The 25,788-nt window shown below is 52.3% G+C and overlaps 1 protein-coding gene across 1 annotated transcript; it reads right to left on the bottom strand.

The window, feature by feature from the left end:
• Positions 1-16,146, bottom strand: LOC309516296 (mucin-3A-like). The gene is made up of 11 exons (XM_082195081.1): positions 15,710-16,146; positions 13,645-13,752; positions 11,615-11,733; positions 11,414-11,472; positions 9,279-9,439; positions 8,148-8,210; positions 6,953-7,115; positions 5,582-5,743; positions 3,312-3,409; positions 2,456-2,517; positions 1-361 (listed from the first exon to the last, which is right to left on the bottom strand). The coding sequence occupies exons 2-11, from the start codon at positions 13,658-13,660 to the stop codon at positions 323-325; spliced, it is 942 nt and encodes a 313-aa protein (XP_082051207.1). The 5' UTR covers positions 13,661-13,752; positions 15,710-16,146; the 3' UTR covers positions 1-322.
• Positions 16,147-25,788: the final 9,642 nt, after the last annotated feature.

Below are 25,788 nucleotides of genomic sequence, written 5' to 3' on the forward strand. Positions count from 1 at the left end.
TCCAATATCCCTATTCCCTGTTCTGTCTTCTGACTGACCAAGAGCACCTTTGTCTTGTCCGGATTACGTTTCCTTTTGTTCACCTTCCTCTGGTCCACTACTGATGACAGATTCTGCTCCAGAACTGAGACAAGCTTCCTTGGATTTAGGTGGAAAGGAGAAACAGAGCTGAGTGTCTTCATCATACTGACGATACCAAGCCCCAAAACTCTCTCCCAGGAAGGAATGTAGACAACTGTAATATAGTCTGGCTGTTAGTGTTGCACTTTCAGGGTCCTTGATGTAATTCAGTCGAATTTCCAGGATGTGTTCCAGGATGGGATCAATAGTTGGTTAATGTTGTTGGTTTTTGGAACTGCAACTGCAAAGAGAAAAGGTCAGATACTCTATGAGCTCCACAAAAGATTTGGGGTTCATTTGACACCCAAAGAAATCAGCAATCGCAAATGTGCACTTTAGATTTCGGTGAAATGTTATAAAGCCCTATAAAAGTAATGTATCTACAGAATCTTTTTTAGAGCTGATTAATCACCTTTCCTGTAGCTAGTTAACTAAGACTGGGTTACTGTTTGCATGTAAACTCCACAATAGCATCACTTCTCTGATTTAAACAACAACAACAGCCTTAGTATCTAAAGAAGTGTGCATACACACAAAAGCTTATACCCCGAACCAACTTAGTTGGTCTCTAAGGTGTTACTGGACAATTTTTTAATTTATTTTGACAGCCTTAGTGGTGAGTGACAGCACTGTTGTCCAGATAAAGATGTTGGCAACTGTAGTCCAATAGCATGTGGAGATATCTGTTGGCTACCTCTGGCTCATACAATACTGGAGGAGGGCATGCCTGGCTGGCTGCAATCCTAAATAGGAACACTCTCGTTAGAGAGAGCACAACGTTCTGTTGCAAGACCTGTTTGCCTTTATGCAAGTTATACAGTCGTACTTTGGATCTCAAATGCCTTGGTTCCCGAACAAATTGGCTCCCGAACGATCAAAACCCGGAAGCGAGTGTTCCGGTTTTCAAACGATTTTCAGAAGTTGAACGTCCGGCTTGGCTTCCGACTGGGAAGCTGCGCTTTTGTTTCTGAACACTTTGGAAGTTGAATGGACTTCTGGAACAGATTCCGTTCGACTTCCGAGTATTTTGGAGCTGTTCCAGTTCCAGTTTTCACTACTTGGTCTCTTTTGTTTTGGTTGGGGAGATCCTAATGACTGCAGCTCCCTCCAGTGGCTTCCGTAGGTTACTGCCCTGTAGATAGATAGATAATACTTTATTCGGCTATAAGCCCTGTACTGATTCTGGGGCAATTTTCTAAAAGGGCCTTTGCGTGTGTTCTTCAGTGTTCTTCAGACAAAGACAGATGGGGAAATATGTGCAGGGAGATTGCAATAAAGTTTGCTGCTTTCACCTCTGGTCTCACTGGTCTCATCCAAAAAGTAATAGCTCTTTGCAGATTGATCATGCATTACCCCGCAGTGTGGCCATTTGTAAACAGGTGAAAACAGATCTAGTTGGTCCCAGCAATGGGCATGTATCTACACTTGCCACATGGGCGTAGGCAGGGGGGCAGCTACCCCCCTCTAAATCTAATTGGCCAATTGCGTCTGTTCTGTTCTGCCTCTAAAATAAATCCTGGCTACGCCCATGACCTGCCCAATGACATTTTGGGTGGGTGCATTGCAATAGCATAATCACTGCTTCCTGCTTCATTTACCTGAGGCATGTGCAAAGGGGAGAAAACATGGATTACCGAAGCAAGGGGAAGGTTTTCCAATGTATATCAAGTAAGCTCACCCACCCTTGTGGGCAGCAGGCTCTAGAATCAAGCTATACAGATTCTAAGTTGAGGATCAGCACTAACAATTCTGGATTGAGGAAAATGACATTTTTGTTGTGTGCTACAAATGGGCTGGGACGTGGGTGGCACTGTGGGTTAAACCACAGAGCCTAGGACTTGCTGATCAGAAGGTCGGCGGTTCGAATCCCCGCGACGGGGTGAGCTCCCGTTGTTCGGTCCCTGCTCCTGCCAACCTAGCAGTTTCAAAGCACGTCAAAGGGCAAGTAGATAAATAGGTACCGCTGTGGCGGGAAGGTAAACGGCGTTTCCGTGCGCTGCTTTGGTTCGCCAGAAGCAGTTTAGTCATGCTGGCCACATGACCCAGAAGCTGTACGCCGGCTCCCTTGGCCAATAAAACGAGATGAGCGCCGCAACCAGAGTTGGCCACGACTGGACCTAATGGTCAGGGGTCCCTTTACCTTTACTTTACAAATGGGTTTGTGTGTGTACAGCGCCTGGTAATGATGAAGCTGCAAAGCTCATTCTGGCAGCTCCCACATGTTCCCTTGCAGGTCTCCATCTGCCCCCCCTCCCTAATTTACCAGATCTGCACCAGTTGCTGGTCCCTGAGGATGAGACGTGAGAAGCTTTGCATGAGAGCTGGCTGTACTCACCTGGGTCGTCGTATCAACCGAGTCCAGAGAGACCTGGAAACTCCTGTTTCTGTCTTGGCTTTCTGAGAAGGAAAGGGCCACAGAACAGCCAAAATGAATGATTGGCCTTAACAGAGAGCCTGTTTTCTCCATTGCAGAGCCTTCCTTCAGGGCATACCTTCCCGACCGCAGTTCTTTTCATTGCAGCCGAGTATTAAGACTCCTGTGTGCTTCAAAGAACAACAAAGGGAAGGGACAGCTGTTGCTGAGAGCAGCAATGGGACGTGGGGAGGGGGGGGAAAGCTACATACAAACCAAGAAAACACGTGTATTTTGTGTGTGTATATAAAACTAACTTAAAAAGCCTCTTGATTTTGTGTGTGTGTGTTTTGTGTATATCTTGATTGTGTGTCTGCGTGTACACACACACACACACACACACACACGCGCGTCCTGATTTGCTCCTGGTCTACACAGCCCTTGCAGCAGTGCCCTCCTCCTTGCTTTTTGCAAAGCAAGACCTTTGCTTTCCTGGAAGCCATCAAAACTCCTGGGCCGGCCCTGGTCAGCCCTGTGCACAGATTGGCCCTTGACCCTGCCACTCAGTTGCTCCGTAAAGTCACACACACAGGGAGAGAGAGTTTGTGGAATGGCTGTAGTCTGCCTGGACGCCAGGAACCCTTCCATAATATGGCGGTGAGTGGGTGCCTGCTTGTGGTTCCTCCACCAGAGACAGACGTATTCTGCACAGGTATAGATTCACGGCCTTGTTTTATCCCAGTGCAATATGTGGCACTGCTAAGAGGTCCCAAGCCTAAGCTTTGAATAGCAATCCCTGGCCCACAGCTACCTAATGTATGACACGAAGAGTCCTTACCTTCATTGGCAGCTCCTTCATTCATGATGGTCAGACCTCCTGAGGGCTTCCACTCTTCCTCATCTTCCTCATACCAGGCCTCAGCATCATCGGAGAAGCTGCAGGAACAACAACCAAGAGGTCATTACTAGGACCTGAAGGCAGACAGAAGGATGACAGCATTCAACATGTGCCAAATACATTTTGCACCTAGCTATGCTTTTCCCAGTAGTGATGTATGGAAGTGAGAGCTGGACCATAAAGAAGGCTGATCGCCAAAGAATGGATGCTTTTGAATTCTGGTGTCGGAGGAGACTCTTGAGAGTCCCATGGACTGCAAGAAGATCAAACCTCTCCATTCTTAAGGAACTCAGCCCTGAGTGCTCACTGGAAGGACAGATCCTGAAGCTGAGGCTCCAATACTTTGGCCACTTCATGAGAAGAGAAGACTCCCTGGAAAAGACCCTGATGTTGGGAAAGATGGAGGGCAGAAGGAGAAGGGGACAACAGAGGACGAGATGGTTGGACAGTGTTCTCGAAGCTACCAGCATGAGTTTGACCAAACTGCGGGAGGCAGTGGAAGACAGGAGTGCCTGGCGTGCTCTGGTCCAGGGGGTCACGAAGAGTCGGACATAACTAAATGACTAAACAACAACAAAACCGGCCATTTGCAACCAGGTGAAGATGCCTGATGTCTCCACCAGCTGGAGGTGCATGCCTGAGGATCCTCTCTGTGGCGTAGCGTGGGTTGTCAGCACCCGGGGAAGGCAAGTAATTTGCGCCCCCTAACCCGTGCATTTGTGCCCCCTAACCCTAACCCCCAGGTGTTGTGCCCGGTATAGCCGGGCCCCCCTGCACCCCCCACGCTACGCCACTGGATCCTCTTGACTGTTTTCACACACTAGCAACACATCCTGCGGAATTCTACCCATTATATTTTATCTGCACACTCAGAACGAATTTCAACAACCAAAAGGCCATATTGAAAAATAGGACTTTTGAGCTATCTGGCCCCAAAATGGCAACTAGGCATTCTGTTTTGGTGACTGTAACTCTGGTTTAAGGAGCTATTTGGCACGTAACTTATATATCTGGGTTTCTAACACCGCTCTTCCAGCGCAGGCTGCCCTCTCCCTTAGCTAGCTCTTTTGCTAGCTCTTATGGTTCATAAGGTGGGACGCAGGTGGCGCTGTAGGTTAAACCACAGAGCCTAGGACTTGCCGATCAGAAGGTTGGCAGTTCAAATCCCTGCAACAGGGTGAGCTCCCGTTGCTCGGTCCCTGCTCCTGCCCACCTAGCAGTTCGAAAGCACCCCTAAGTGCAAGTAGATAAATAGGTACAACTTTATAGCGGGAAGGTAAACGGTGTTTCCGTGCACTGCGCTGGTGCTGGCTTGCCAGAGCAGCTTCGTCACGCTGGCCACGTGACCCGGAAGTGTCTCCGGACAGCGCTGGCCCCCGGCCTCTTAAGTGAGATGGGCGCACAGCCCTAGAGTCGGACACGACTGGCCCGTACGGGCAGGGGTACCTTTACCTTTATGGTTCATAAGACTTATGCTTTCAGCTTGTGGGGAAGAATATGCACCATATATTACTCAGTCATCTAAGGACCTTGCTGTACTGGCTACCTTTGAACAGGTTGCATACCGATATCTCAGGGTTGTGTGTTCAAGTTCCACATTGGGCAAAAAGACTCCTGTATATTGCAGGGGGTTGGACTAGATGACCCTTGTGGTCCCTTCCAACTCTACAATTCTGTGACGGTGTTGTGTGGCTTGTTTGTTTTTGTCGGTGGTAGTATTATTTGTACGTCATTTATTTTCCTCTATTTCATTTTATACATCTATTCCTCTTCCTTTTGTTTTGTTTTGTTAAAAGTGCAAATAAAAATAAAATAATAATACGTAAAAAAAGGATTTTCACAAAAACCCCAGCTAAAATGCTCCTCTCACCCTTTGTCATCCGCTGCTAAGACATGGGGAAGAAAACATTCATTTTAGCAGGGGATTCCAATGCATAAAATCCCCTTCTAAAATGACGGAAAGCGCCTTTGTTTTAGCAGCACCTTGAGAGATGCTTTGAAGTCCACGGTTTCAAAGCATGTTGCAGCAGTTGGCACCGTGGCATCGGGCGACTGACCCTGCGAGTTCAAACCTGATCCAGCTCGTGGAACCAAACAGATCCCCTACTCATTGCTATAAAGGATCCCAGGAAATCACTAACTCATTAGGTTCGGCTCCCTGCCAAGAAGGTCCAGAAATTTAGGTTATTCTCCTCCAGGCTTCATCTTACCTGGAATGAGACTTCCTCCATCTGGCTCTGAGGAGGAATATCGCCAGGACGGTGCTGATCACTGCAAGGACAGCCAGCCCAACCCCAAAGCCGACATCGCTCTTCCGGATCGGTGTTTGGCAGCGATCATCCATGTACCAAAAGGACTCTACATCATTGCACCTATGGGAGAGATGTGCAAGTGGTTTCAGGGGAGCGCATTCCCCCTCCCCAAGGCCTTGCCGGGTGTTAGAATTCCTGCTCCGTGATTGCAGTCATGGGATTGTTGTCTTGCACATGACGGTATATGTTTTGACTCCACAGAGTGGGAAGTGACGGAGACAGGATGTCTGTGTTCCTGTGTTCCGTGAAGTGGGACTATTGTCCTTTGTTCTTTCTCTTTGCTGTCTGATGCTAGAGAGAGAGGGAGCCATGTTGCAGTGCTCCGTGTGTGTTAATATGTAAATAAAGTAATTAGCCAAAATGCTGAGTTGCTGAGGTCTGTCATGTGCATGATGTGCAAACTCTGCGGATCCCTAAGTGTGTCTGTTGGCATCGGTTGCTGTGATGTTTGGGCTGAAGAAAGCTTTTGAAGCTCCCAAACGAACGACCAGGAGGGAGAGAACATGCCAGTCAGACATGTGTCTCTGCCAGGGTCCTACTCGAGTGTAGGACAAGTGTATGGGAGAGATGTGCAAGTGGTTTCAGGGGAGCGCATTCCCCCTCCCCAAGGCCTTGCCGGGTGTTAGAATTCCTGCTCCGTGATTGCAGTCATGGGATTGTTGTCTTGCACATGACGGTATATGTTTTGACTCCACAGAGTGGGAAGTGACGGAGACAGGATGTCTGTGTTCCTGTGTTCCGTGAAGTGGGACTATTGTCCTTTGTTCTTTCTCTTTGCTGTCTGATGCTAGAGAGAGGGGGAGTCATGTTGCAGTGCTCCGTGTGTGTTAATATGTAAATAAAGTAATTAGCCAAAATGCTGAGTTGCTGAGGTCTGTCACGTGCATGATGTGCAAACTCTGCGGATCCCTAAGTGTGTCTGTTGGCATCGGTTGCTGTGATGTTTGGGCTGAAGAAAGCTTTTGAAGCTCCCAAACGAACGACCAGGAGGGAGAGAACATGCCAGTCAGACATGTGTCTCTGCCAGGGTCCTACTCGAGTGTAGGACAAGTGTATGGGAGAGATGTGCAAGTGGTTTTAGGGGAGAGCATTCCCCCCTTCCCGGCCCACATCTGAATTTTTTAGCAGATGGGAAGAAGAGGAACAGGGCTCTTTCCGACTGTCACAGTTTTCAGCTGGGATTCTATCACGTACTGGCGCAAATTCAGGTTTGCAATGGGATGCCCGGATCCAGGGATATTTCTGCTATCCGCTCCTCTGTCCACTTACCTGCAGTAAGGGCCTCTTTCAGATATGCTACATAAGCCATTGTTGCAGTTCATGGTGTTTTTGGTGCCCCTGGTGCAGTCGGAGATACAGCGCAGCGTGCCTGTGGAGTTATCGGGGTAATAGTAGTCTGCATATCTGGGATCGATGTTTTGTCTGCAAGCAGCTGGGAAGGAGAAAGAAGAAGAGACCACTGCCACAAAAACTGCCAAGGACCTTCATGAAGCCCTTAAGGCTATCATGGCTTCTCGCTTTGTCAGGCAGAGCCCCAGATTCACAGATGCAAGCCTTTCCCCTCTCCCCTTAAAGAAACCTAAAATCTTTCTCCACCTTTTCATTCATTGCAGCGGCAACCCATCCACCCACTAGAGCCCAGCAGGGCTGCACTGTGCCCCCCCAATAAACCCAGCTCCACTTGCTCGCCCAGCTGCCTGCCCCTTCCCTCCCCTTGGCCAGGACTGTCTGGGACCAAAGTCACACTCAGGGAAGCAGAGGCAGCTCAGTGGGTACTGCCGATGGGGGGAAGGGGGTCCAGGGCAGCAGCGACTACGACAGTGGTTCCCCACCTTTCTTGGCCATGCCCCACCTAAGCACCTCTAAAAGCCCAATCGCCTTCTAAATCCGGCCCACGAACGATCCAGGAATCAGTGTGTTTAAATATGAGTAGTAGTAGAATGTGTCCTTTTATTTAAAACGCATCTCTGGGTTATTTGTGGGGCCTGCCTGGTGTTTTCACATGAGTAGAATGTGTGCTTTTATTTAAAATGCATCTCTCGGTTGTTTGTGGGGCATAGGAATTCATTCATTTTTTTTTTCAAAATACAGTCCGGCCCCCCACAAGATCTGAGGGACAGTGGACCGGCCCCCTGCTGAAAAAGTTTGCTGACCCCTGGTTTAACAGATCAGTGTGGATCTAGTGATACTGATGCGGAATAGAATGTACCTGTTTTTATCTGAGGAACATTGGAGGGCATCTACCAAAGTATCCCACCATGAAAGAGAAGAATGGAGGCCTGGCAGTGCCAACTTGCTGACACCACGATGCAGCCAGAAGAACAGGCAGGCAGGCAGCTCCCCTTGGGCTTAGAATGAGCAAGCATGCAGGAACAATTGCAGGCAGCTCACTGGTTTTGCTCTCGCTGGACAGGCTGCGGGTGCATAAATAATCCCTTTGTCCCTCCCTAATTCTGGGACTCACCTTCAGCTGAAAAATTTGTGCTTGCGCTCAGAATAGGGTCAGGTGGAGCTGAAAAGCAAAATGCTGCGGAAAGAAAGAGGTGGTTACATTGCATGATTTTACTTATTTCCTTTCTTATATATTTTTTATGCACCTCTTCAAAATGCCCTGACAGTCTCTCTAAAGTCTCTCTAAAGAAGGTAATGTGGAGAGGTATATGCTGTATTGTAATCTTGAACATAGGTCAGGTGGGTGGGGAATAATAATAATAATAATAATAATAATAATAATAATAATGGAATAGGTAAAGGTAAGGGGACCCCTGCCAGTTAAGTCCAGTCACAGACGACTCTGGGGTTGCGGCGCTCATCTCGCTTTACTGGCCGAGGGAGCCAACTTCCGGGTCATGTGGCCAGCATGACTAAGCCGCTTCCGGCGAACCAAAGCAGCGCACGGAAATGCCGTTTACCTTCCCACCAGAGCAGTACCTATTTATCTACTTGCACTGGCCTGCTTTCAAACTGCTAGGTTGGCAGGAGCAGGGACCGAAAAACGGGAGCTCACCCCGTTATGAGGTTTCGAACCGCCGACCTTCTGATCAGCAAGCCCTAGGCTCTATGGTTTAACCCACAGTGCCACCCGCATCCCAATAATGGAATAGGACGTCCCAGTTTCATCGGAGAATGTTGGACGGTATGTAAAAGAAGATCTTGTTAGAAATAGGTGGATGGAGTTGGAGGAAATCAGGCACACACATCTTGGCTCTCTGATGAAGTAGAAGTTAGTCCAGGCTTCTTCAACCTCGGCCCTCCAGATGTTTTTGGCCTACAACTCCTATGAGCCCTAGCTAGCAGGACCAGTGGTCAGGGATGGTGGAAATTGTAGTCTCAAAACATCTGGAGGGCCGAGGTTGAGGAAGCCTGAGTTAGTCCATAACAGCTTATAATGCCGTCATGAAATTCTTCAAGGTGTCACATCCTTTTTTCTTGTTTTTGCTGCAAGAGATCAATCTGACTCCTTTTCTAGATATGGGCTTTTATTTAGTGCAGGGACTCCCAGCCATGGAACCTTCTGAGTACCCTTCTCTAGCCAGGAGGACACAATAATATTGAAATATCATCTCGAACTGGAAGACTGTTGCCCGGAGCTTACATGAGTTCCCCGTATTGCATTCCTCCTGTGTGGAGTTGACGGCAGTCAACTGCTTCCGCACGACCTCGGTCAAATTCTGGACAGTTTTGTCAATGATGTTCACATCGTTGTTTATTACAGCTTTAATGATGACTTCGTGGTCCACAATAATGCTGCCTTTCCTAACACAGTGATGAAAAAGGGCAATATCTCAACCACCATTTTGTTGTTAAAAAGAGCACGGCAGGGCATAGCTGTCAACTTACAGATTTGAAAATAAGGGAGGAGCAGCCTCGAAAATAAGGGATCAGCAGCCAAAATAAGGGATTTTGCAGTTGTAAAGAGTTACATACATTGGTAGGATTGACAGATGCTGTCAATCCGGCATGAGGCGGTTACGGTTCCCGCCGTAGCCGCTGAAGCGCCACCCTCCTGCGTCCCTCCCCATCCCCATCGCCTCCTCTTCCTCCTCCCTCAGGCCGCCTCCTCAGCTGCCACTACTGCTGCTGCCTCCGGGCTCGCGGGCGGCATGGGCGAGAGTCTGTCCCCCCCCCCGGGCAGGGAAGGGCCGATAGAACTCCTCGCACCAGGACGCCAGCGTGCACTCTCTCATGCGGCGGAGGACCCCGGGCCGCTGCTTCCCTCCTGAGCCGGGCAAGCATGAAACCTGGGAAATTTAAGGGACATCATCAATAAGGGACAGCAGCGGGACACGGCGCTGGGATAAGGGAGTTTCCTGCCAAATAAGGGACGGTTGACAGCTATGCGGCAGGGGCACACGTTGACGAGGAGAAAGCCAAAACCGGAAATTCACTTATGTCCTTATGAATGTGCAAGGTCAGTGCTACGGGGGGAGCCTAAATCTTGTTCTATCAGCATGGCTGTATGCACACCATATACATTTAAAGGACATGTTTTCCTCCAAAGAATTCTGAGAGCTGTAGTCTGTGAAGGGTGCTGGGAATTGCAGATCTCTGATAGATGCCCTCCAGTTTCCATGATTATTTGCAGAATGCAATGTGCTTTCAATGTATGGCGCACAAGCCGAATGCATAACAATGCACAGACAAGAACAATGGGATATCAGCTCCGCCCAATGCCTAATGGATAACAGCAACAACAGGGAAAAGATAAACATAACATTTTACAAGGACAGGAAGAAACACCACGGACAGAATAATTGCCACACACAGGAAGAACAAGGATATCATTTGAATGCCTCATTTGTAGTTTTATAAATCATTTAATGTGTCAGCATGAATGGAAGTTATTAATATTGCAGTTGTCGTATAAGCGATTGTTATTATGACCGGAATGTAATTGAAATTCATAAGATTTTGTAATGCAGAAATAAAGAAATAATCAAACCATCAATTCTAGCACGCGGGGGGACGGGACCTTATCTAAATTATATGATTTGGTATTTGAACGATTGGTATTAGTAATTGTATTATAAATTGGTGTTGTTATAATGAGGCTATTACAGTGGGACCTCGGGTTAAGTACTTAATTCGTTCCGGAGGTCCGTTCTTAACCTGAAACTGTTCTTAACCTGAAGCACCACTTTAGCTAATGGGGCCTCCCGCTGCCGCTGTGTCGCTGGAGCAAGATTTCTGTTCTCATCCTGAAGCAAAGTTCTTAATCCGAGGTACTATTTCTGGGTTAGCGGAGTCTGTAACCTGAAGTGTATGTAACCCGAGGTACCACTGTATTGGATTGTAATTGAAAACTAATAAAAAATATTAATGACAATGACAAGGACGACGATGACGACAACAACAACAACAACGCACAAACTGTCTCTGTTTGTGGAAACATTCTTGATTTGGAATCTAGACTGGGGATGTTTTCAAAAAATGGGCTACTCTTCAATCAATAGATGAACGTTAGCCTTAGTCATCCAGATAACAGGAGTACAGACAGGAGCAGCCTAAGATCTCCTAGGGGGAGATTTGGTGCCTGGGAATGATACGGAACAAGGGGGATTCTGGGAACAACAACCTCTTGGGTTTCCTTTGAGGAGAGAGGGACCTGGTAGGGTGGCAACAGGAAGCCAGGAGGACTCGTTCACTGGCTTCACCTTAGCCTAATCTGAAACATGAATAGGCCACTGGACAATATGGCATCTCACAGTGGTCTCTGCTTCAGGTACCTACCGCAGTCTTAAGATCACCACACCTTGGTATCCAGAGACGCCCTGATAAACATTGTCCATCTAAATGGTGGAGAGGAAAAATACAGAATGTCTTAATAATCCAGGCTGGAGTCATTTAGACAGGGAAGGTAAACAGAATGAAAGAGAACTCTATAACCAACAGAGCAAGGTGTTGAAGGGTGAGCCAATGGTTCATTGTTACCTGCATCTTAAATTCCTCTTCCAAGCTCTTATACGCTTCTGACTCTTGGTTCTCGAGCTCTGGAACGAACTCCTTGTTGGTGATTTTCACTTGGACTTCAATTGTCACGGGCACACTTTCTAAAATGGAGGGAAATCAATCATCAGGCGATTGGAACATGACCCCTCTGAGGAACTGCTAAAATGCTGGAGGAGTTTTAGTTAAGGTGAAATCCCACCTCACTAAGAAGGACATGAATAAGAGAAAACCTCATAAAATGTATGATGTGGAGAAACAGAAGTTTTTCTTTCCATCTCCTAACACTAGAACTTAACATGGGTTGCAATGGGGCAGGGCAAATGTCTAAATGGCAGATCTATGCTATTAGTAATAGTTATGGCTATTAGTTATACTTTAATTGACCCTCTTCGTTCAGATTTGGCTGATCCTCAGTCTAGGACAGGCATAGGCAAACTCCAGCCCTCCAGATGTTTGGGACTACAATTCCCATCATCCCTAGCTAACAGGACCAATGGTCAGGGATGATGGGAATTGTAGTCTCAAAACATCTGGAGGCCGGAGTTTGCCTATGCCTGGTCTAGGAACATCTGCCTCTGCCAGGAAAAAGTCTGTATTTGCAGAAGCCTTGCCCGGTTTTATAGGCATTGGTTCTGATTTTGCTGGAGGGATTGCCCCCACCCCACAGCTGATATTTACCCCCCAAAGATGCCATAAGCATGACCTACAGGGGCAAAGAGCAGCTGGGGTGTGAATCTACTGTGGGGCTCCAATCCAGATTTAGAGTGGAATCCAGATCAAAGGTGTGGGGAATTCTGCTTTCCTTTGAAATAAAAATGGTCAGCATAAGCCTTTTTTAAAAAAGCGTGTTTAACACAACATGGCGTTTTGCCCAAAGTTCAAAGGCTCCCTTGCGATTCCTGATAGCTGTTGCTAATGGCTCTATTCCAAGAGCAAATTAGAAGAGGAGAAATCGCATCCTTGCCAAGATTGTATATGATTTTCTCTATTTATAACTTTGTCCATGGGATTTATTGTGTATATCAGACTGAGGTCCAGCGCCGAGGGCCTTCTGGCAGTTCCCTCGCTGCGAGAAGCCAAGTTGCAGGGAACCAGGCAAAGGGCCTTCTCGGTAGTGGCACCCGCCCTGTGGAACGCCCTCCCACTAGATGTCAAAGAGAACAACAACTACCAGACTTTTAGAAGACATCTGAAGGCAGCCCTGTTTCGGGAAGCTTTTAATGTTTAATAGACTATTGTATTTTAATATTCTGTTGGAAGCTGCCCAGAGTGTCTGGGGAAACCCAGCCAGATGGGCGGGGTATAAATTATTATTATTATCATCATCATCATCATCATCATTATCATTATCATCATATTTATATATACAAAGGTGTTGAGAGCTGTCAGAAAATCCCTCACAGAGCTACAATTTCCAGCACCCGGAACAAACTACAATTCCCTGGATTCTTTGCGGGGAAGCTATGGCCGCTGTAGTGGTTAAGAGTGCTTTAAACATACGGCTTAAAGCCCCCAACTGTGGCCCCCACCCCAAATGTTTTTGCTTTACCCCTCCAATCCCCCTGGATGTCTTTTAAAGAGAAGATAGCTGAATAACTTAATTTAATAATTAATTTAATAATTTAATAATAAGTAGTACGTAGTTGTTGTTAATACATCATTTTGTACGTTTTGCGGTATTTTATGCATTGTGCCTTGCCGTTACTTTTATGGCTTGTAGTTTAATCATTCTTCATTGCAGTGGATAAGTCTGAACGTTTTATTATTTGCCCATATTTAATTTTACTGCTTACTGTTATAGATTCTAAAGGATTATTGAATATCACTTTATTTGATATAGGTTGTTTATTTTTAAGTTATTGTGACTTTTTTGTATTGGATCAGACTGTTGTTATTATTGATGTTTGATGATACCCTAGTCTTTCCTGTCTTATATTCGGCGCAAAAGGGATTGGAGTGTACTTGGTCTGCTCTGCAGGAATAGGGGCCAGGTTGCTCTCGGTTCTACTTACCCACTTCAAAAGGCATGTCTTGAACTGGGGACTCACACTTCGGCCCATAGAAATTGCTAAGGCACAAACATTTGATGCCATCATGTGTTCCCCCATTTTCACATGTTTCTGGAAGAGAGAAGGTTTCCCCCACAAAATGTGGTTAGCAGCAATCTAATGTACAGGTATATAGAGAAAAACACAGAGGGAAAGTGAAATTCTACTTGACACTCAAGTAACGTTTCACAATTCCTCAGAGCTGAAAATTTTATCTCAGCCGAGGATGCCATGAAACACTTGCTACTCTTTTAAGGTGCCACAGGTTGAAGAAGAGTGGAGCGGGAAGGTAAGGTAAAAGTAAAGGGACCCCTGACCATTAGGTCCAGTCGTGGCCGACTCTGGGGTTGCGGCGCTCATCTCGCTCTATAGGCTGCCGTTTGTCCGCAGACAGCTTCCGGGTCATGTGGCCAGCATGACTAAGCCGCTTCTGGCGAACCAGAGCAGCGCATGGAAACGCTGTTTACCTTCCCGCCGGAGCGGTACCTATTTATCTACTTGCACTTTGATGTGCTTTCGAACTGCTAGGTGGGCAGGAGCAGGGACCGAGCAACGGGAGCTCACCCCGTCGCGGGGATTCGAACCGCCGACCTTCTGATCAGCAAGTCCTAGGCTCTGTGGTTTAACCCACAACGCCACCCGCGTAGCAGCTTCCAAAATACACTTAAATAACAAATGTATTAAGTTCATCTGAAAGGTTTTAGAAGTGCCCTGTCTAATCCAGCTTTGGGCCATGTTGGCAGGCATGGCACCAAGGCCCTCATTCCTGTTAATTTTGGGAGTTGGTGAGCGTTGTTGCAGGGAAATCAACACTAACCTTCCCTTGTCCACATTGTCCACATTGAATGTCCCTTGTCCACATTGAATGTGTACAACCCCTTTGCAGCCAGTTGCCAAAAATCACTCTCTAAAATGTTCAAACCACTATGGCCAAACTCCAATTTGATGCCATTATCTGCTGAAGTGGCAAACCTCCTTTGCCTTCTGTGGTAAAAAGTAAAAAGGTAAAGGACCCCTGGACGGTTAAGTCCAGTGAAAGGTGACTATGGGGTTGCGGCGCTCATCTTGCTTTCAGGCCGAGGGAGCCACCGTTCGTCCACAGACAGCTTTCCGGGTCATGTGGCCAGCAGGACTAAACTGCTTCTGGCACAACGGGACACTGTGATGGAAGCCAGAATGCATGGAAACGCCGTTTACCTTCCCGCCACAGTGGTACCTATTTATCTACTAGCACTGGTGTGCTTTCGAGCTGCTAGGTTGGCAGGAGCTGGGACAGAGCAACGGGAGCTCATTCCGTTGTGGGGATTCGAACCGCTGACCTCCTGATCGGCAAGCCCAAGAGGCTCAGTGGCTTAGACCACAGAAAGGCAAGATAGAGAAGGAGATGCAATCCAATGAAAATGGACTGCCATGGGAAGGGGAACTGAGCTAACCAGTGCTTTTTTTTTCTTTAAAAAATGTTTAGGAGTACTCTCATTTTGACTCAAGAAAATCACGATTTTATAGTTCAAATCAGGGGGAAATAAATACAGTAAGTGGACAAAAGTACAAAGATTCATAAAATGTTTAGGGGTATGCGTACCCCTGTGTATCCCCAGGGGGGGGGGGAAAGCACTGGAAGTAACTGGTTAGAAAGCTGGTCTTCATCGCATTCTTGTGCCACAAGGCATATTCCTGAGCCAAGACGTACCTGTAGGAAGTATCAACACTTCACTGGAAACCTGGCAGAAGCTTCCCAGAGAAAAGGAAGGCTTCTCTGAAGAACCAGGAGAACCACAAATCTGATAATGACTAAAACTCAGGGAACTCGGAAATTCCAGAAACCACCAGGTTAAAGTCAAAGGTTCCCCGTGCAGATGAAATGGAAGGGCTACAGAACTCTGAAACCTGAATCTGGGGTTAGGCCTTACATAAAAAAAATGCCTCAAGGAAAAGGAAGCAGCTAAATTTCATATTTGTTTCCAGTTTCCCACACAGCTATATAGAAGCCATTGAAAACAGATTCAGCAAAATAAAACCAAATGATCACCTGTAATGGTCTGTCTAGTAGTGGTGGTGGATGAAGTTGTAACTGGTGGCGTGGCGGAGCTCGCAGTGGTAAGCGATGTGGTGGTGGTAGTGGTTGTGGGTGTGGTGGTAGTCGTGGCCGGCGAGGTGGTGGTGGTGGTAGTGGGCGTGCTGGTAGTAGTGACCTGTGAGGTGGTGGTTGTGGTGGTAGTTGTGGCTGGCGAGGCGGCGGTGGTGGTTGTGGGAGTGGTTGTAGTCGTGGCTGGCGAGGTGGTGGTGGTGGTTGTGGGTGCGGTGGTAGTTGTGGGCGGCGATGTTGTTGTGGGAGTGGTGGTAGTCGTGGCCGGCGAGGTGGTGGTAGTGGGAGTGGTGGTAGTTGTGGCCGGCGAGGCGGTGGTGGTGGTTGTGGAAATGGTGGTAGTCGTGACCGATGAGGTGGTGGTTGTGGGAGTGGTGGTAGTTGTGGACTGCGAGGCGGTGGTGCTGGTTGTGGGTGTGGTGGTAGATGTGGCTGGTGAGGCAGTGGAGGTGGGTGTGGTGGTGGTAGTGGCAGGCGAGGTGGTTGTTGTGGGAGTGGTTGTAGTCGTGGCCGGTGAGGTAGTGGTTGTGAGAGTGGTGGTAGTCGTGGCCGGGGAGGCGGTGGTGGTTGTGGGAGTGGTGGTAGTCGTGGCCGGCAAGGTGGTGGTTGTGGTTGTGGGTGTGGTGGTAGTTGTGGGCGGCGATGTTGTTGTGGGAGTGGTGGTAGTCGTGGCCGGCGAGGTGGTGGTTGTGGGTGTGGTGGTAGTTGTGGGCGGCGATGTTGTTGTGGGAGTGGTGGTAGTCGTGGCCGGCGAGGCGGTGGTGGTGGTAGTGGAAATGGGGGTAGTCGTGACCGATGAGGTGGTGGTTGTGGGAGTGGTGGTAGATGTGGCTGGTGAGGCGGTGGAGGTGGGTGTCGGAGTGGTGGTAGTAGTGGCAGGCGAGGTGGTTGTTGTGGGAGTGGTTGTAGTCGTGGCTGGCACGGTGGTGGTTGTGGGTGTGGTGGTAGTCGTGGCCGGTGAGGTGGTGGTTGTGAGAGTGGTGGTAGTCGTGGCCGGGGAGGCGGTGGTGGTTGTGGGAGTGGTGGTAGTTGTGGCTGGTGAGATCGTGGTGGTGGTTGTGGGGGTAGTTGTGGGCGGCGATGTTGCTGTTGTGGGAATTGTGGTAGTCGTGGCCAGCGAGGTGGTGGTAGTGGGAGTGGTGGTAGTTCTGGCCGGCGAGGCGGTAGTGGTGGTTGTGGAAATGGTGGTAGTCGTGACCGATGAGGTGGTGGTTGTGGGAGTGGTGGTAGATGTGGCTGGTGAGGCGGTGGAGGTGGGTGTGGGAGTGGTGGTAGTAGTGGCAAGCGAGGTGGTTGTTGTGGGACTGGTTGTAGTCGTGGCTGGCACGGTGGTGGTTGTGGGTGTGGTGGTAGTTGTGGCTGGCGAGGTGGTGGTGGTGCTTGTGGGTGTGGTGGTAGTTGTGGCCAGCGAGGTGGTTGTTGTCTGAGTGGTGGTAGTCGTGACAGGCGTGTCAGTGGTGGTGGTCGTGGGAGTGGCGGTAGTCGTGACAGGCGAGTCAGTGCTGGTGGTTGTGGGAGTGGCGGTAGTCGTGACAGGCGAGTCAGTGGTGGGAGTGGCGGTAGTCGTGACAGGCGAGTCAGTGCTGGTGGTTGTGGGAGTGGCGGTAGTCGTGACAGGCGAGTCAGTGCTGGTGGTTGTGGGAGTGGCGGTAGTCGTGACAGGCATGTCAGTGCTGGTGGTTGTGGGAGTGGCAGTAGTCGTGACAGGAGAGTCAGTGCTGGTGGTTGTGGGAGTGGTGGTAGTCGTTACAGGCGAGTCAGTGGTGGGAGTGGCGGTAGTCGTGACAGGAGAGTCAGTGCTGGTGGTTGTAGGAGTGGTCATAGTCGTGATAGGCGTGTCAGTGCTGGTGGTTGTGGGAGTGGCGGTAGTCGTGACAGGCGAGTCAGTGCTGGTGGTTGTGGGAGTGGCGGTAGTCGTGACAGGCGAGTCAGTGCTGGTGGTTGTGGGAGTGGCGGTAGTCGTGACAGGCATGTCAGTGCTGGTGGTTGTGGGAGTGGCAGTAGTCGTGACAGGAGAGTCAGTGCTGGTGGTTGTGGGACTGGCGGTAGTCGTGACAGGCGAGTCAGTGCTGGTGGTTGTGGGAGTGGCGGTAGTCGTGACAGGCGAGTCAGTGCTGGTGGGAGTGGCGGTAGTCGTGACAGGCGAGTCAGTGGTGGTGGTGGGAGTGGCGGTAGTCGTGACAGGCGAGTCAGTGCTGGTGGTTGTGGGACTGGCGGTAGTCGTGACAGGCGAGTCAGTGCTGGTGGTTGTGGGAGTGGCGGTAGTCGTGACAGGCGAGTCAGTGCTGGTGGGAGTGGCGGTAGTCGTGACAGGCGAGTCAGTGCTGGTGGTTGTGGGAGTGGCGGTAGTGGTGACAGGCGAGTCAGTGCTGGTGGTTGTGGGAGTGGCGGTAGTCGTGACAGGCATGTCAGTGCTGGTGGTTGTGGGAGTGGCAGTAGTCGTGACAAGTGAGTCAGTGCTGGTGGTTGTGGGAGTGGTGATAGTCGTTACAGGCGAGTCAGTGGTGGTGGTTGTTGTTGGAGTGGCGGTAGTCGTGACAGGCGAGTCAGTGCTGGTGTTTGTGGGAGTGGCGGTAGTCGTGACAGGCGAGTCAGTGGTGGTGGTGGTTGTGGGAGTGGCGGTAGTCGTGACAGGCGAGTCAGTGGTGGTGGTGGTTGTTGGAGTGGCGGTAGTCGTGACAGGCGAGTCAGTGCTGGTGGTTGTGGGAGTGGCGGTAGTCGTGACAGGCATGTCAGTGCTGGTGGTTGTGGGAGTGGCAGTAGTCGTGACAGGTGAGTCAGTGCTGGTGTTTGTGGGAGTGGCGGTAGTCGTGACAGGCGAGTCAGTGCTGGTGGTTGTGGGAGTGGCGATAGTCGTGACAGGCGAGTCAGTGCTGGTGGTTGTGGGAGTGGCGGTAGTCGTGACAGGCGAGTCAGTGCTGGTGGTTGTGGGAGTGGCGGTAGTCGTGACAGGAGAGTCAGTGCTGGTGGTTGTGGGAGTGGCGGTAGTCGTGACAGGCATGTCAGTGCTGGTGGTTGTGGGAGTGGCGGTAGTCGTGACAGGTGAGTCAGTGCTGGTGGTTGTGGGAGTGGTGGTAGTCGTTACAGGCGAGTCAGTGCTGGTGGTTGTGGGAGTGGTGGTAGTCGTTACAGGCGAGTCAGTGGTGGTGGTGGTTGTTGGAGTGGCGGTAGTTGTGACAGGCGAGTCAGTGCTGGTGTTTGTGGGAGTGGCGGTAGTCGTGACAGGCGAGTCAGTGGTGGTGGTGGTTGTGGGAGTGGCGGTAGTCGTGACAGGCGAGTCAGTGCTGGTGGTTGTGGGAGTGGCGGTAGTCGTGACAGGCGAGTCAGTGCTGGTGGTTGTGGGAGTGGCGGTAGTCGTGACAGGAGAGTCAGTGCTGGTGGTTGTGGGAGTGGCGGTAGTCGTGACAGGCATGTCAGTGCTGGTGGTTGTGGGAGTGGCGGTAGTCGTGACAGGTGAGTCAGTGCTGGTGGTTGTGGGAGTGGTGGTAGTCGTTACAGGCGAGTCAGTGCTGGTGGTTGTGGGAGTGGCGGTAGTCGTGACAGGCGAGTCAGTGGTGGTGGTGGTTGTGGGAGTGGCAGTAGTCGTGACAGGCGAGTCAGTGCTGGTGGTTGTGGGAGTGGCGGTAGTCGTGACAGGCGAGTCAGTGCTGGTGGTTGTGGGAGTGGCGGTAGTCGTGACAGGCGAGTCAGTGGTGGTGGGAGTGGCGGTAGTCGTGAAAGGCGAGTCAGTGCTGGTGGTTGTGGGAGTGGCGGTAGTCGTGACAGGTGAGTCAGTGCTGGTGGTTGTGGGAGTGGCGGTAGTCGTGACAGGAGAGTCAGTGCTGGTGGTTGTGGGAGTGGCGGTAGTCGTGACAGGCATGTCAGTGCTGGTGGTTGTGGGAGTGGCGGTAGTCGTGACAGGTGAGTCAGTGCTGGTGGTTGTGGGAGTGGTGGTAGTCGTTACAGGCGAGTCAGTGCTGGTGGTTGTGGGAGTGGCGGTAGTCGTGACAGGCGAGTCAGTGGTGGTGGTGGTTGTGGGAGTGGCAGTAGTCGTGACAGGCGAGTCAGTGCTGGTGGTTGTGGGAGTGGCGGTAGTCGTGACAGGCGAGTCAGTGCTGGTGGTTGTGGGAGTGGCGGTAGTCGTGACAGGCGAGTCAGTGGTGGTGGGAGTGGCGGTAGTCGTGAAAGGCCAGTCAGTGCTGGTGGTTGTGGGAGTGGCGGTAGTCGTGACAGGCATGTCAGTGCTGGTGGTTGTGGGAGTGGCAGTAGTCGTGACAGGTGAGTCAGTGCTGGTGTTTGTGGGAGTGGCGGTAGTCGTGACAGGCGAGTCAGTGCTGGTGGTTGTGGGAGTGGCGATAGTCGTGACAGGCGAGTCAGTGCTGGTGGTTGTGGGAGTGGTGGTAGTCGTGACAGGCGAGTCAGTGCTGGTGGTTGTGGGAGTGGCGGTAGTCGTGACAGGAGAGTCAGTGCTGGTGGTTGTGGGAGTGGCGGTAGTCGTGACAGGCATGTCAGTGCTGGTGGTTGTGGGAGTGGCGGTAGTCGTGACAGGTGAGTCAGTGCTGGTGGTTGTGGGAGTGGTGGTAGTCGTTACAGGCGAGTCAGTGCTGGTGGTTGTGGGAGTGGTGGTAGTCGTTACAGGCGAGTCAGTGGTGGTGGTGGTTGTTGGAGTGGCGGTAGTTGTGACAGGCGAGTCAGTGCTGGTGTTTGTGGGAGTGGCGGTAGTCGTGACAGGCGAGTCAGTGGTGGTGGTGGTTGTGGGAGTGGCGGTAGTCGTGACAGGCGAGTCAGTGCTGGTGGTTGTGGGAGTGGCGGTAGTCGTGACAGGCGAGTCAGTGCTGGTGGTTGTGGGAGTGGCGGTAGTCGTGACAGGAGAGTCAGTGCTGGTGGTTGTGGGAGTGGCGGTAGTCGTGACAGGCATGTCAGTGCTGGTGGTTGTGGGAGTGGCGGTAGTCGTGACAGGTGAGTCAGTGCTGGTGGTTGTGGGAGTGGTGGTAGTCGTTACAGGCGAGTCAGTGCTGGTGGTTGTGGGAGTGGCGGTAGTCGTGACAGGCGAGTCAGTGGTGGTGGTGGTTGTGGGAGTGGCAGTAGTCGTGACAGGCGAGTCAGTGCTGGTGGTTGTGGGAGTGGCGGTAGTCGTGACAGGCGAGTCAGTGCTGGTGGTTGTGGGAGTGGCGGTAGTCGTGACAGGCGAGTCAGTGGTGGTGGGAGTGGCGGTAGTCGTGAAAGGCGAGTCAGTGCTGGTGGTTGTGGGAGTGGCGGTAGTCGTGACAGGTGAGTCAGTGCTGGTGGTTGTGGGAGTGGCAGTAGTCGTGACAGGAGAGTCAGTGCTGGTGGTTGTGGGAGTGGCGGTAGTCGTGACAGGCATGTCAGTGCTGGTGGTTGTGGGAGTGGCGGTAGTCGTGACAGGTGAGTCAGTGCTGGTGGTTGTGGGAGTGGTGGTAGTCGTTACAGGCGAGTCAGTGCTGGTGGTTGTGGGAGTGGCGGTAGTCGTGACAGGCGAGTCAGTGGTGGTGGTGGTTGTGGGAGTGGCAGTAGTCGTGACAGGCGAGTCAGTGCTGGTGGTTGTGGGAGTGGCGGTAGTCGTGACAGGCGAGTCAGTGCTGGTGGTTGTGGGAGTGGCGGTAGTCGTGACAGGCGAGTCAGTGGTGGTGGGAGTGGCGGTAGTCGTGAAAGGCGAGTCAGTGCTGGTGGTTGTGGGAGTGGCGGTAGTCGTGACAGGTGAGTCAGTGCTGGTGGTTGTGGGAGTGGTGGTAGTCGTTACAGGCGAGTCAGTGGTGGTGGTGGTTGTTGGAGTGGCGGTAGTCGTGACAGGCGAGTCAGTGCTGGTGGTTGTGGGAGTGGCGGTAGTCGTGACAGGCGAGTCAGTGGTGGTGGTGGTTGTGGGAGTGGCAGTAGTCGTGACAGGCGAGTCAGTGCTGGTCGTTGTGGGACTGACGGTAGTCGTGACAGGCGAGTGAGTGCTGGGGGTTGTCGGAGTGGCAGTAGGTGTGACAGGCAAGTCAGTGCTGGTCGTTGTGGGACTGACGGTAGTCGTGACAGGCGAGCCAGTGCTGGTGGTTGTGGGAGTGGCGGTAGTCGTGACAGGCGAGTCAGTGGTGGTGGTGGTTGTTGGAGTGGCGGTAGTCGTGACAGGCGAGTCAGTGCTGGTCGTTGTGGGAGTGGCGGTAGTCGTGACAGGCATGTCAGTGCTGGTGGTTGTGGGAGTGGCAGTAGTCGTGACAGGAGAGTCAGTGCTGGTGGTTGTGGGAGTGGTGGTAGTCGTTACAGGCGAGTCAGTGGTGGTGGTTGTGGGAGTGGCGGTAGTCGTGACAGGAGAGTCAGTGCTGGTGGTTGTAGGAGTGGTCATAGTCGTGATAGGCGTGTCAGTGCTGGTGGTTGTGGGAGTGGCGGTAGTCGTGACAGGCGAGTCAGTGCTGGTGGTTGTGGGAGTGGCGGTAGTCGTGACAGGCGAGTCAGTGCTGGTGGTTGTGGGAGTGGCGGTAGTCGTGACAGGCGAGTCAGTGGTGGTGGTGGGAGTGGCGGTAGTCGTGACAGGCGAGTCAGTGCTGGTGGTTGTGGGACTGGCGGTAGTCGTGACAGGCGAGTCAGTGCTGGTGGTTGTGGGAGTGGCGGTAGTCGTGACAGGCGAGTCAGTGCTGGTGGGAGTGGCAGTAGTCGTGACAGGCGAGTCAGTGCTGGTGGTTGTGGGAGTGGCGGTAGTCGTGACAGGCGAGTCAGTGCTGGTGGTTGTGGGAGTGGCGGTAGTCGTGACAGGCATGTCAGTGCTGGTGGTTGTGGGAGTGGCAGTAGTCGTGACAAGTGAGTCAGTGCTGGTGGTTGTGGGAGTGGCGGTAGTCGTGACAGGCGAGTCAGTGCTGGTGGTTGTGGGAGTGGCGGTAGTCGTGACAGGAGAGTCAGTGCTGGTGGTTGTGGGAGTGGCGGTAGTCGTGACAGGCGAGTCAGTGCTGGTGGTTGTGGGAGTGGCGGTAGTCGTGACAGGCATGTCAGTGCTGGTGGTTGTGGGAGTGGCAGTAGTCGTGACAAGTGAGTCAGTGCTGGTGGTTGTGGGAGTGGCGGTAGTCGTGACAGGCGAGTCAGTGCTGGTGGTTGTGGGAGTGGCGGTAGTCGTGACAGGAGAGTCAGTGCTGGTGGTTGTGGGAGTGGCGGTAGTCGTGACAGGCATGTCAGTGCTGGTGGTTGTTGGAGTGGCGGTAGTCGTGACAGGCGAGTCAGTGGTGGTGGTGGGAGTGGCGGTAGTCGTGACAGGCGAGTCAGTGCTGGTGGTGGTTGTGGGAGTGGCAGTAGTCGTGACAGGCGAGTCAGTGCTGGTGGTTGTGGGAGTGGCGGTAGTCGTGACAGGCGAGTCAGTGCTGGTGGTTGTGGGAGTGGCGGTAGTCGTGACAGGCGAGTCAGTGGTGGTGGGAGTGGCGGTAGTCGTGAAAGGCGAGTCAGTGCTGGTGTTTGTGGGAGTGGCGGTAGTCGTGACAGGTGAGTCAGTGCTGGTGGTTGTGGGAGTGGTGGTAGTCGTTACAGGCGAGTCAGTGGTGGTGGTGGTTGTTGGAGTGGCGGTAGTCGTGACAGGCGAGTCAGTGCTGGTGGTTGTGGGAGTGGCGGTAGTCGTGACAGGCGAGTCATTGGTGGTGGTGGTTGTGGGAGTGGCAGTAGTCGTGACAGGCGAGTCAGTGCTGGTCGTTGTGGGACTGACGGTAGTCGTGACAGGCGAGTGAGTGCTGGGGGTTGTCGGAGTGGCAGTAGGTGTGACAGGCAAGTCAGTGCTGGTCGTTGTGGGACTGACGGTAGTCGTGACAGGCGAGCCAGTGCTGGTGGTTGTGGGAGTGGCGGTAGTCGTGACAGGCGAGTCAGTGGTGGTGGTGGTTGTTGGAGTGGCGGTAGTCGTGACAGGCGAGTCAGTGCTGGTCGTTGTGGGAGTGGCGGTAGTCGTGACAGGCATGTCAGTGCTGGTGGTTGTGGGAGTGGCAGTAGTCGTGACAGGAGAGTCAGTGCTGGTGGTTGTGGGAGTGGTGGTAGTCGTTACAGGCGAGTCAGTGCTGGTGGTTGTGGGAGTGGCGGTAGTCGTGACAGGCGAGTCAGTGCTGGTGGTTGTGGGAGTGGCGGTAGTCGTGACAGGCGAGTCAGTGGTGGTGGTGGGAGTGGCGGTAGTCGTGACAGGCGAGTCAGTGCTGGTGGTTGTGGGACTGGCGGTAGTCGTGACAGGCGAGTCAGTGCTGGTGGTTGTGGGAGTGGCGGTAGTCGTGACAGGCGACTCAGTGCTGGTGGGAGTGGCAGTAGTCGTGACAGGCGAGTCAGTGCTGGTGGTTGTGGGAGTGGCGGTAGTCGTGACAGGCGAGTCAGTGCTGGTGGTTGTGGGAGTGGCGGTAGTCGTGACAGGCGAGTCAGTGCTGGTGGTTGTGGGAGTGGCGGTAGTCGTGACAGGCGAGTCAGTGGTGGTGGTGGGAGTGGCGGTAGTCGTGACAGGCGAGTCAGTGCTGGTGGTTGTGGGACTGGCGGTAGTCGTGACAGGCGAGTCAGTGCTGGTGGTTGTGGGAGTGGCGGTAGTCGTGACAGGCGAGTCAGTGCTGGTGGGAGTGGCAGTAGTCGTGACAGGCGAGTCAGTGCTGGTGGTTGTGGGAGTGGCGGTAGTCGTGACAGGCGAGTCAGTGCTGGTGGTTGTGGGAGTGGCGGTAGTCGTGACAGGCATGTCAGTGCTGGTGGTTGTGGGAGTGGCAGTAGTCGTGACAAGTGAGTCAGTGCTGGTGGTTGTGGGAGTGGCGGTAGTCGTGACAGGCGAGTCAGTGCTGGTGGTTGTGGGAGTGGCGGTAGTCGTGACAGGAGAGTCAGTGCTGGTGGTTGTGGGAGTGGCGGTAGTCGTGACAGGCGAGTCAGTGCTGGTGGTTGTGGGAGTGGCGGTAGTCGTGACAGGCATGTCAGTGCTGGTGGTTGTGGGAGTGGCAGTAGTCGTGACAAGTGAGTCAGTGCTGGTGGTTGTGGGAGTGGCGGTAGTCGTGACAGGCGAGTCAGTGCTGGTGGTTGTGGGAGTGGCGGTAGTCGTGACAGGAGAGTCAGTGCTGGTGGTTGTGGGAGTGGCGGTAGTCGTGACAGGCATGTCAGTGCTGGTGGTTGTTGGAGTGGCGGTAGTCGTGACAGGCGAGTCAGTGGTGGTGGTGGGAGTGGCGGTAGTCGTGACAGGCGAGTCAGTGCTGGTGGTGGTTGTGGGAGTGGCAGTAGTCGTGACAGGCGAGTCAGTGCTGGTGGTTGTGGGAGTGGCGGTAGTCGTGACAGGCGAGTCAGTGCTGGTGGTTGTGGGAGTGGCGGTAGTCGTGACAGGCGAGTCAGTGGTGGTGGGAGTGGCGGTAGTCGTGAAAGGCGAGTCAGTGCTGGTGTTTGTGGGAGTGGCGGTAGTCGTGACAGGTGAGTCAGTGCTGGTGGTTGTGGGAGTGGTGGTAGTCGTTACAGGCGAGTCAGTGGTGGTGGTGGTTGTTGGAGTGGCGGTAGTCGTGACAGGCGAGTCAGTGCTGGTGGTTGTGGGAGTGGCGGTAGTCGTGACAGGCGAGTCATTGGTGGTGGTGGTTGTGGGAGTGGCAGTAGTCGTGACAGGCGAGTCAGTGCTGGTCGTTGTGGGACTGACGGTAGTCGTGACAGGCGAGTGAGTGCTGGGGGTTGTCGGAGTGGCAGTAGGTGTGACAGGCAAGTCAGTGCTGGTCGTTGTGGGACTGACGGTAGTCGTGACAGGCGAGCCAGTGCTGGTGGTTGTGGGAGTGGCGGTAGTCGTGACAGGCGAGTCAGTGGTGGTGGTGGTTGTTGGAGTGGCGGTAGTCGTGACAGGCGAGTCAGTGCTGGTCGTTGTGGGAGTGGCGGTAGTCGTGACAGGCATGTCAGTGCTGGTGGTTGTGGGAGTGGCAGTAGTCGTGACAGGAGAGTCAGTGCTGGTGGTTGTGGGAGTGGTGGTAGTCGTTACAGGCGAGTCAGTGGTGGTGGTTGTGGGAGTGGCGGTAGTCGTGACAGGAGAGTCAGTGCTGGTGGTTGTAGGAGTGGTCATAGTCGTGATAGGCGTGTCAGTGCTGGTG

Source organism: Podarcis vaucheri (assembly GCF_965113315.1).
Source record: "Podarcis vaucheri genome assembly, chromosome: 13".
In the NCBI taxonomy this organism is placed as follows: domain Eukaryota; kingdom Metazoa; phylum Chordata; class Lepidosauria; order Squamata; family Lacertidae; genus Podarcis; species Podarcis vaucheri.

What these genes read in the sequence shown, in the direction of transcription:
- LOC309516296 (XM_082195081.1), bottom strand. An exon ending in GTGGTGATCTTAAGACTGCG is followed by an intron (nt 9,440 to 11,413) that starts GTAGGTACCTGA and finishes TCACTGTGTTAG; the next exon opens with GAAAGGCAGCATTATTGTGG. An exon ending in TGAAGGAGCTGCCAATGAAG is followed by an intron (nt 2,518 to 3,311) that starts GTAAGGACTCTT and finishes TTTCCTTCTCAG; the next exon opens with AAAGCCAAGACAGAAACAGG.